General features: G+C 35.9%; 1 protein-coding gene across 1 annotated transcript in view; it reads right to left on the bottom strand.

Moving 5' to 3' along the window:
• SLC15A5 (solute carrier family 15 member 5) overlaps window positions 1-11,361 on the bottom strand; it is a gene marked incomplete at both ends in the record, with an annotated part of 69,616 nt that extends 58,255 nt beyond the window's left edge. Inside the window, 2 exon segments of the mRNA XM_081058213.1 lie at window positions 6,918-7,134; window positions 11,001-11,361. Coding sequence (XP_080914339.1) covers window positions 6,918-7,134; window positions 11,001-11,361 — 578 coding nt within the window.
• Window positions 11,362-11,857: the final 496 nt, after the last annotated feature.

The following is an 11,857-nucleotide window of genomic DNA, read 5'->3' on the forward strand; positions in this document are numbered from 1 at the left end:
GGGACTGAAATGATCTGGTTTTAAATGGAGAAATAAAAGATTATTGTGTCGGCTCTATGACTTATAGATAGGGCCTGGTAAGAACCGATCACAGCTATTGTAATAGTCTGGATGAGAGCTAAGTGTGAACTGGACGAGTGTGGTAGTAAAGGAAAGGGAGAGAATTAAATAGATATGTGATACGTACTTGGGAAGGAGACACGTCCAGTTAGACAAGTCTCACTGTCTTATAAACATTCATCCTTATTTTTCGCCGTGTGACTTTTCATGTTCTTTGGCTTGCCCTCTCTCACTTTCAAAGTCCCTTATCAAATCTCTTTTTCTTCATTCAGTACTCTCTTGAATAGTCTACTTCTCTTCCCTGAACTTCTAAACCAAACATTCATTCTTCAATTTTCACTTTTATCGGTTTTATTTTCTCATTTATAGATTGTCAAGCTCCCTGACAGCAACACCTTATTCTTTATCTCTACTTCTTTGCCTCCATGGGACCTAGCACAGTTCTAGGTCCACAATAAATGGATAGTAAATAACTAATTGATTAATAACATGATGCCTCTTTTACAAATTCAGTCAGTCAAACAAACAACATTTTTAAAAAACCCAAATTTTCAATAATTGACCTAGGAAAGTAATCAAATATCAAACACAGAGGAAACTGATTTATTATGAGGTTGGACAATTATGTTCACGAACTCATCCTAGAAAAAATGCTACGACCTCATTGCTGAATGTCACTATGGTCACCTTCGAAGTGCTCCCCTTGGGAAGCTATGCACCAACGCCAGTGCCTAGTCCACCCTTCAAAGCAATTTTGGAGCTCTTTTTCTGGAATGGCTATCAGAGCTGTTGTCATATTAACCTGATGTCCTGAATGTCATCAAAATGTTTTTCTTTCAATATTTCCTTTATCTTGGGATAGAGAAAGAAGTCACTGGGGGCCAGATCAGGTGAGTAGGGAGGGTGTCCCAATACAGTTATTTGTTTACTGGCTAAAAACTCCCTCACAGACAGTGCTGTGTGAGCTGGTGCATTGTCGTGATGCAAGAGCCACGAATTGTTGGCAAAAAGTTCAGGTCATCTAACTTTTTCACGCAGCCTTTTCAGCACTTCCAAATAGTAAACTTGGTTAACTGTTTGTCCAGTTGGTACAAATTAATAATGAATCATCCCTCTGATATCAAAAAAGTTTAGCAACATCGTTGCAACCAGTTCGTGAACTTAATTGTCAGGCTTCTATCCACCAATAGAAACTTACTACAACATAGGTGAGGTACAAAGTGAGAATTTTCTAGGACAACAGAATAGAGTCCCTATGCGTAGCCTTGGGGCTTCCTTTCCTGCTGTTGCAAATTGCACATCTGAGTTGTGGCTGTAGCAACTGAGAGAAGCTGGAGCTGAAAGCAAGGTTATATTTCCTTCCATCTTTAGAAAATTATTTTTTTAATGTCAAGTATTGCTGAGAAAATCCAGGAGGACATTGTGTGACTCTTCACTACACCACATGGTGATGTAAACTGAATTCTCTAAAGAGGATCAAGGAAAATTACAATTAGTCCAAGACTTAAATCTTGTGAAAGGTAGCTAGAAACCAAAGAATTATAGGCTAACTACATATAACTGATAGGAACAACTGATAGGAAGAGATTTCACATAAAGCACTAAATGTATTTGAACAAATGCCACCCAACCTATTTGATTGTGTAATTTTCTGAAAGAATTACCCAGTACAGGCATGTTTTATACATGTCTTTGTTGATCCATAGACAGGAGGAGCCATAGATAATTAAGGGTGAAATTATACATATAGCAATTGTAAAAAAAAGTAAAAGAAATAAAAATCTACAGTCTTCAAGCTCACCATTAAGACTCCTTTCATCTCATAGCTCACTAGCAAATTGAATATATAAAGCACCTTTCACACAGAAAGTCAGGGAGCAAAGCACTAAAGCAAAACAAATACCAGTGATTAAGGAAAATTGAAAGCAGCAGTAAAACTATGTTTCTTTAGTCTGCTTTTAAATACAGACTGGGAACTGCAAATAACTAGGAGTATACATAAGTGGAAATTTTTTTTTGTCTTCATGATTCTATGATGTTGAATACAAATAAGAAAAAAAAAACTTGTTGCAAAACTCAGCAATATTTTTGATGTTATTTATTTTAAATATTTACCTTAATTTATTTAGTAATAATTGTTAAACTCACTCAAATATTTTGTCATTCCCGAGTCCAAACAATTTTGACATGCTTTAGACTTACTTTAGGAGAAATGGTTTCAAATGGTCTTTCCTAACCTGAAAAGTATCAGAGAAAGGAGGCAGACTTTCAGGTCTTCATAGCACTAGTGGGCAATTTGAAGAGTTCAGAGTGAATGTTTTATTCTGCATTGAACAGGACTTAGATAATTCATCAGGGGATTTGTAGCTCTTCAGTGGGATAAAATTGAGCTGTTTAGAAGAGTTAGTGAAACACTTGGGTGAATGGCTGTTATCAATCATTGCTTCTTTTAGTGTAACCACTGGCTCATTGAAGTACCTCAAAAAATACTCTGGCAGCCATGAATTTGGAGAAAAAAGGAGCAAATGAAAATTTTACAGCTCTTACTTTTTATCTATAATTTTTTTCAATAATATTGTTAAATAAAAGGCAGTTTAATAAAGGAAGATCATTGATTTTGGTGAATAGACAGCATAATTAAAGTAAAAGGTATATTTTCAATGAAGAAATTTGGGAGAATGTTTCACTCTCTTTTTCTTGCTCTCCCTGTCTTTCTTATACTTTTAACTTGCTCTCATTCCCTTTCTCTCTGTCCCCCATTCTTTTGCCAACGTACCAGTTTCAACACGTGTTTATGTATATATCATTTTCTCCTTTCTGAGATGAAGAGCTTCGAACCAGCTCATGTTTACTGATGAAAATAAGTCCCTACTCATTCACCTACCAAATTTAAAAGCTACCAAGCAGAGCTTAAGAAAAAGGAGGAGGCAGCAAGAGCAGTAAGAAGTAAAAGGAATTTATCTTTTCTTCACCCTAATTATTCTTTGTTTTCTAGTTAGATGTTGGAGAGAAATTCTGAGTGTATTTCCTGAGGGCTTACAATTTTGGCAGAGGTAAAGTAGGAGGTGCCTCTTGCAATTAGGGTGAGTGGGAAGCATTTATTAAATTTGGCTCAAACCCATGCAAATAGAATTTTGGAAGGTCTAGTGATTTTTTTAAAAGGCTATTTAAAAGCTGTTCCTTGTTATGCAACTCAGAGGATATTTTGAGTATTAATAAGTATTAATGAGATTAATCCATGAACTGCATTGATTTTGTTGGCTGAAATGTACCTTATAAATTATAACTTTACTGTTGCAGAATGCATGTAGATTCATATTTTGTTTCTTTTTTCAAGGATTATGTAGAATTTCTCAATCAAGTAGATTTTGAAGTGTGGTGGAAAGTTGCTGAGTCATCAAAGATTTTCAATGATCATTTAGTTCCATTTGCTTCAAAGGTAATATCTAGATTACCTTTGGAATCCCCTTTCTTTATGCCTCTGGAACTGTTTTCAAAATTCTGAAGCAGTTGCTAAAAATGTACATTCCCTAGCAATGTTCCCAGGAAATTGTGATCTAAAAGGTTGGGAGTGAGACTGTCAAACAATGCTCAAATGAATATTAAAACAGCTTTTGGAAAAATGCTATGGGATAATTAATTTTTACCTCAACTATTTCGCTAAGATAAAAGACATTCAATTTGAGTAAATAAATATTAAAATCAGAACATTTTAATATAAAACAGCTATCTTATAAGGTCAATTGAGTACTAGATAGTCAAAATTTCTGGAATGGAATAAGTCTCCAGACTTTTTCAAGTACTTTACCAATATTCTATTCAACGCTTAAATCATATATAATTAACTCTGGTAACTAGTTAGTAACAGACTATGATATGCAGATATGATGTAAATTATCAGGTGAATTAAGTAGAGAAATGTGGAAGAAAGGTTTGAGGTTAATTGTGGTAGAGTTTAAAATTATGGTCATGAACAGACTTTAAGTATCCACCTTATTTTGGCTTCCAGAAAAGATTCTGCACAGGTGTATTTACCTAGATGATCTCTAGTGTGGTGAATCTTAATTGTATACCTCAGATTTTGGAAAATGCTGAAAGAGCCAGGTTCTGATCTGGATAATGGAGTGAGAATGTTGGCAGATTATTATACCTCTTGATTTCTGGGAGTTTAGCTTTAGTCTTTCAATGAGGTACATCGTTGAGGAAGATCCAATACCAGATGGTAATGTTGGCTGGGAGTGGTTTTCTCACCTACATTTGGCAGCTCTACTTTGAAGTGGTGCTTTCAATGCCTGAAACTTCCAGTCTACAGCATTTCACATGATCATTGGGGAGCTTTATCTAATTATCTAAGTAGGTACAATGACACATCTCATTAAAGGTCCTGTAACTGAACATCTGACATCTGTGCTGAAAATAGAACTGGATGCGGCCTTCAAGAGGTATGTTGTTTTTTAAAGACTACTGAAATTCCTTATATTAGCCAAGTTCGTAATTTCTAAAGGCATTTTTCACTTGAAGAAGTAGATTATAAGTGAATGGGCTGCCTATTTTAAAGATAGCCTCCTGTTAAATAGGTACCATCTTTTCCAGAATTTAGACAATAATTTTAACTGATGACTTACTTGTCATTTAATAATAATAGTAATAGCTATCCTAATTTGAGTATCTGTAATGTGCTAAGATACTTTATGTATAGGCTAAACAACAGCCCTCCAAGATATTCCCATTTTGTAGATGAAGGACCTGAGGCTCTGAGAGGTTAAGGCACTTGCTGAAGACCATAAAACTCCTAGGTGACAGAGCCAGGATCCTGACAGCTGTCTGGCTGCACAGTAGGGTCTCTTTCAGTCTTGCCACCAACCCCTGCAGTATGGACAGGAATAGAGTTACCATTCATTTCTATAAACTGCCATAAGCAGCTGTTCATAAAAGTTTTCATGTAGTTCACGGTTTATACTGAATATTTTTCTAAGAAAAGAAGCAATCAGATTCAGCCTTTAAGGAGCTTACCATTCAAATAATCCTTTTCCACATTAAAGAATAACACCCTGATTCTTCATACACATTTCTAGGTGCTTTAACTTTAGGTTTTAAAAATACTGCATGGTTCTTATTATTGAAGATTTTAATGAAGTTAGGAAATAATAGGTAACCAAATAGAAATGTGTTTATCCTAAATTTGGTCTGGCTCCTCACAGGTGTAGAAATTCATTTTCACTACTCTCCTGTTCCCCCTCTACAAAGTCCTAAAGCACAAACCCATTGGGAGTCCCCTCCATTGCCCAAAGGAAATATTTCATTCATATAATGTCTCCTTTGTAATCAACACTGAGAAATGTCACTTTGATTAAACACAACTCTGAATGACTAAGACCACAGTACAATAAATTCTCCAGAGCTATCTTTCAGAACAACTGATTGCTCTCCAGTCTTAATCCTCCAGAGTCTTATTTAATCAAAATGATGTTGCTAATTAAGGATTAAAACTTCCGAATAGAATAAAAAAGAAGGATTTTTCTTTCTCCTTTGGGCAGGTCAAGGAGGCAGAATTTGCTATAAAGAAGTAGAGTCCTTTCCACCTTTGGTGAAACTGCATTATTCTCTGACATTTGGACTTAATCCAAAATAGGCCTGAGTGCTTTGTAATATTAATATAATCAGAGAAGGGGTGGGGGCGGGAGGAAGAAAAAGAGGAAAGGAAAGAGAAAAAGGAACTGTCTTGGATAGCTGCATATACCTAGATAACATTTATTCTAAAACTTTTTTATTTAATAATTTTAATATAAATTTTCTTTAAACATTTTTCTCTGATGCTCTCTGTGTATTGCTGTTATCTGTTGCTCTATTATCCATTGCTAGTGTTGGAAAGAATATATTAGAAAAATATTGGCAACCCACTTCACAGGAAAGGGAACAACAATGTATCGCAGATCTGTTTGACATCACTGATGAATAACAATAAAAACAACAAAATTCTCTATTAAATGCTGAAATACTCTAACTTAATATCAAAATTTCAATTTTTTAAAAATTTGTATTTGGTAATAAAAATTGATTCCTTAAAAACACATAGAACTGTATAAGAACTCATTGGGAGAGGCAAAGATTCACAGAAAGGTTCTTTGGTTTTCTGGAAATATAAACTCTTTCAGATGGTGGGGCCAAAGTGGATGTGAAACAGGTGCTGGTTGATGTTTTAACAAATTGTAAAACCCTTCTTCTATTCTTTTCTTTTTCTCTTTGCGTTGCCCTGTGATTGTATAATCCCTGCCAAATTCATCTACTCCAATATAATAACTACCAATAATAGTTGCCAATATAATAACTACCAATAATAGATCTACCAATAGATCAATAGTTACCAATAATTGATCGCCAGGTTCTCTGCCAGCAATATAGATCTGATTGCCTGTAATAAATTCCAAGAAGAGGCATTATTATAACCTTTCAGAAATAATCACACTGAAGCTTATAGAGAATAAATGACGTGGTCAAGGTCAGGTAGCTTGTGTTAAGGAGAGTTGAGATTTCCACCCAGGCCCATTTGGCTCCAAAGCCACATTCTATTCAATATGACAAGCCATTTCACACTTATTTACTTGGAGGATACATTTATCAATGTATTTTGAGAAGGGGCTGATAAGTTGTGTTGGTCTTTACCTGACTCATAGGCTCCTACAGTTAGTGACTGAATCACAGTCACAGGCATTGCCGTGTTGTCCATTACCCATCCCAATCAATAAAGAAGACTGAACTACTACCATCAAAATGGGGCCAGAGAGCAAACAATGAGAAATCCCAAAAGGGAGAGGAATGTCATCAACCTTGTTTCTCTCCTAACCAGTGCTACTTACCAGTTAAAAAAAGACATTTGATTCTGTGATCCATACTCCTGAAGGCTGTAGGCACCCAGTGGGAAAACGATGGCTCTTATTCCTCCCATGCCAAGGCAGATGGCCAACAGTGCTACGTAAAGCAGCCTGTTCTGCTCCTTCTTTGGTATTCTATTATGGTGAGTACCTATATAGAAATCTTCCAAGGGAAAAGCAGCCATAGATAACAAAGCAGTGCCTATAGACAAAGAAAAAAGGGGAATAAATATGGCATAATCCAATTGAATCGCCAAATCACATCACACATAAGGGTTTTCCTCAGAAAGTAGTATCACTCTGTGATTGTCTTATTAAAATGTTTGTTAATCACTGCCTTTCTGGAGGTAGCATAATTTTTCTAAATGTGGAAATTTTTTTCAGTATGTATTTTAACTAATCCAGAGTTCTAGTTCCCTCCCCTTCAAGCCTGAATTATCCTTTTTTCTTGCTGTGTATAAGAAAATCATGCCCATTTTAACAAAATTAAAACAATTCAGAAACATGTCATGTAAGAAACTAAATATGCCTATAATCCCACCTCCACCCCCCAGAGAAAACCACTAACAAGGTTTATTTTTTTTCCATCAATCAAGTGATAGAAAATGTGATGATCTCAGACATCTCAGAAGCCTGTTAAATAAAACGTTTTAAGAATAATATTATTGTAATTAAAGGAGAACATAGCCTCTCTTAGCCTTTTCTACTTCTATTCTCCTTTTAATGCCCTTCTTATTTTTCCATTTCTCAAGCAGTGGGGTGGAGCCTTCTTTGCTTCACACCAAGGTAAGAAAGCTGGAGAGAGGGTTGTGAGCTGGGTGATGCCGTCCACAGCTGAAGGAGGGGAGGACAGGTCGTGATAATGGAGGATTGAGCATTCCCTGCAGGGACCACACCTGGAGACTTCCCTTGTTTAATAGAAATTATGATTCAATTCCACACTTTTGCTAAGCTCTTTATAGTCTGTATTACATTGTTTCCTCTTGGAAAAACTTGTGATGTCAAAGGATAGATTTTCTTATTCTGATTTTGCCAAAAAGGAAAGAAAGAGAGAACAAAATAGAAAACAAAAAAGAAACAGGTTCAGTAAGGTTAAGTGATTTGCCCTGTGTTACTGGGTAACTCAGATATAATCTCCCTTTTCTTGGAATTCCTGTCAAGTTGTCAAATCATCAATTTTTTTTGTCAGTTTAATTAGAGAAAATGGCTTCTCCATGTTAGTTTTTGTCCTCCATTTTATTAATTTAACATTTATATTTTTGGTATAAATTTTTATATGATTACAATTAGACTACAAGCTCCTTAAAGGCAAAATATTTGTCTAATGTCTCTGTCTCCCTTACAGTGGTTTTCACACACGATAGTTATTTGGTAACAGATTGATTTACCATGAGGACAGGCCCTTTAAATTATTGAGTTTGTAGTGTTCCCTATTGGGGTTAGCCAGACATAAAACAAATTACTGTCTCTGCTACTCAGTGCTCATCTCTGGAAGGGTGATACCTGGCAAGGTAAGGTTATCCAAAGCAGATGGGCGGAGGAGTTAGTTCTTGCAGCAACCATTTATTTAAAGACAACACTTTTAGTGGTACCATTGTGTAAGTTACAAAGGCACTTCACTTCCGTCTTTTGAGAACATGTCATAATATACTAATTTCATTAGATCAAAACTTTATTTCTATCTGCTTAAACTTGATGTAATGAAAATGCAAATCAATAACATCTCTGATTTTAAAAGTGTCTTTTTGATGTGTGCTATTGTGCAGTGCGTAATCAGCACACTCGGACTTGATAGCCTTGTATAAAGCGCCAGGATGTGCCATGTCCCCTATTAGGTGGTGGGAGTCTGCAGGCTCTTCTCTCCAGGAGCTAATGAGTGCAAGAGAGGGCAGACATGCAGGTGGACAGTTATAGTTCGATGTAAATACAGTCATAGAGGTATGATCAGTGTGTTGTTGAGCCCAGAGAAGTGAGCAGTAAACACTACATGGTTCTTGAAGGAAAAACAAGAGTTTTCAAGTCTTGGGTATGGGGTGAAAGAATAAAGGCAGGTTAACAATTTCAGGCACAGAAAAGAGCATATGTAAGATTAGAAAAGTAGGGAAATAGGCAAGGAGACATTTTCTGTGGTTGAAGTTGTGTATTGAGACAGAAGTCTGGAGAGGTAAATTTGGGACAGATTGTAAAGGTTCTTACGTATGAAATTAAATTCTGTTTTTTAAATAAGAGAGCCAGTATATATAGATTTAGTCTTTTAGGAAGTAAATGTTGTTGGTAGAAAGGTGTATGGACTGGAGTCACACTGATGGCTGAGATCAGTAAATAGGCCATGTGATGGTTAAGAAGCCTTTTTGAGCTAAGGTTTTAACAATTCAGACAGAAGACACATTTTTTGATAGAACCTCTGATATGTAGTGACTGGTTGGAAATTGATGGCAGCTGTAAGTGGAAGACACAAGGAAATAACTCTTAGTTAAAAAAAAAAAAAGAAAAAAAGAATGGGCATGGAGTTTGACTTAGGTGTTTTGCTTGCCAAATTATAAAATTTGAACTTCAGTCCTAGTCTGATGATTCACACAGGTTTTTAGACTAATAGAAATTACCATGTTAAGAAGTTACCAAGTGCTACTGATATGGCTTGTTACCAAGTTAAAAAGAGTAAATCACTCAGGCCCTTTCTTAAATGTCTCCTTATCAGAAAACATCCCCTGATACAGAACAGCAACCATGTCACTCTCTAGTCCGTCCTGTCCCCTTACCCAGCATACTTTTCATCATGACACTCATTAACACCTGACATAGCATCTATTTACTTATTTTCTCACCACTTTGGACTTTCTTCTCTGTTGCATTCCCATATCCTAGAACAATGCCTGGGACAGAGTAGTCAATGAGAAATATTTGTTGAGTATTCAATGAATATTTGCCATGCAATGACTTGGTTTTTATTTCAAAGAATTGAAGCAGTGAAGAAGCTTACAAGCTTGTATTACACTCTAATCGATTCAGGGAATGGTAATTGACCATGTGTCTGAAATTGCAGAGTATGCTGAATATCTGATACCCATCCCTTCCTCATGTATCTCCCTGTCTATCCCCCCAGACCTGCATTTTTCTTGTACTTCTCCATATTGATGAACAGCACACTACTTTCCTGAGTTCTTCAGCTCAGAAGCTTGGAGCTGATTTTTGTTCCTCCATCATATTTGTGTCCTTATTTAGTTGCCTAATTTTTATGGTTTTTCATATGTTCTCTCCTGGATTGACACTTCTCCATTGCCGAGACCATCATCCTGAGATTTTCTCCTCTGTGTTTAACCTCTCACTGTGATTGCCCATCCTGTTTATTGAAGAAAAGTATTTCCCAAATATTTTCATTATCTTCAGTGACTCTTTGTTGCCTAGAAGAACAACTTGAACTTTTTGGTCTAAAATACTAGACTGTTAATCGACTTGCTTACCTTATCAATTTTGGTATTTCCCCAACATTTCTTGTAATCTCTTCATTCCCAAACTTTTCTAGATATATTAATTACTCTCTATGTAAAGGAGCACAGTATAGTGTTTTAATTCACTGATTTTTTAGCATATAGTCATAGGTCACAATATAGAAAGCATGTCTTCATAAGCAATTTTAATTATTATGACATTAAAAGACCACTATTTGATGAAAACATTCCTCAAGTATTCTACATGAACTTCAAAAACCTTTTTAGCACATTTCATCTTAGTTGTGAAGCAAATGAATTTCATGTTTCACATAGCATTTGTCATGAATTTGGTCTTGGGGTAGGAAGGGGGAAACGAGGTCATTCTAAGGAGTACAGAAGACCGAAATGTAAAGTATTCTAAATTATAATCAGTGCAAAAATCTAGATTTCAAAGCATGCTCTAACACACACACACATTTATTAGCATCCCTCAAATAATACAGAAGTGAAATAAATTGAAAAAACATCCTTACTTCATTTATTGCATTTTATGCTAAGGATAAGGTAGAAGTAATAATAAACTAAAAATTCTAACAAAAATCTTTGCAAAACAACCCAGTAAGAGGAGGACACTCACCTAGTAAATGTAGAAATAAGCACATGTATACCAGTGTGTTTCTTTCTAGACAAACATCAGCAAACCATCCCGCAAACACAGGGGTAAGTATTGAAGTTCCGATAAAACACAAGTTCAGAATGGCTGCCTTGTAATTGCAGTAGCCAAGCCTGACAGTGGAAAAGGGGATCATATTGCAGATGACTTCAAAGAAAGTGAACTTCTCACACAGCTCCACCAGAAGCAAACAGATTCCAACCCGAATTTTTTTCACTGAGTATGATGAATTGAAGTAACCAGTATGTCTTCCAGTTTTCTCCTTCTTGATGCTGTGATGTAAGGATACTTCCTCCTCAGTTATTTTCAAGTCTATAACAGACATGACTACCCTCTTTGACTACAACTTATGTTAGTGGTTTGAACTTGGTGATTCTTTTTTTTTACCCCTACCCCTCTAATAAAAAAAATAAATAAGATCTTTGCTTTGAATTTCACAACTCCGTGCTAAAGTTTCATCAGGCTTTTTGCACATTACTGTTGTTCATTTTGACGATAGAGGAGCACAGGAGAGGAGACAGGAGTATTTAAATGGTCATGATAGCCCAGAGTAGCCAAATCTGATTTGTCTAATTACTTAGAGGCTAAATTAGGCTCTTCCTCCAAAATTATATTGAATTACATGAATCCACTTGCATATGTGTAGAAACTCATCTGCCTCACACTGACAAAGGTTTAAATCCTGAGGCACAAGAAGCAGTTGTACAGGAGAATTTGAGCACCAGATCAAGAAATAATTTGAGTCTAATATTTTCTGATACTTTAATTAAACAAGGCAGAACAGAACCGAGAGATAAAGCGTGAAAGGAAATCTGTTTTCA

The sequence above is a fragment of the Rhinolophus hipposideros genome (genome assembly GCF_964194185.1).
Source record: "Rhinolophus hipposideros genome assembly, chromosome: 9".
Taxonomy (NCBI): Eukaryota; Metazoa; Chordata; class Mammalia; order Chiroptera; family Rhinolophidae; genus Rhinolophus; species Rhinolophus hipposideros.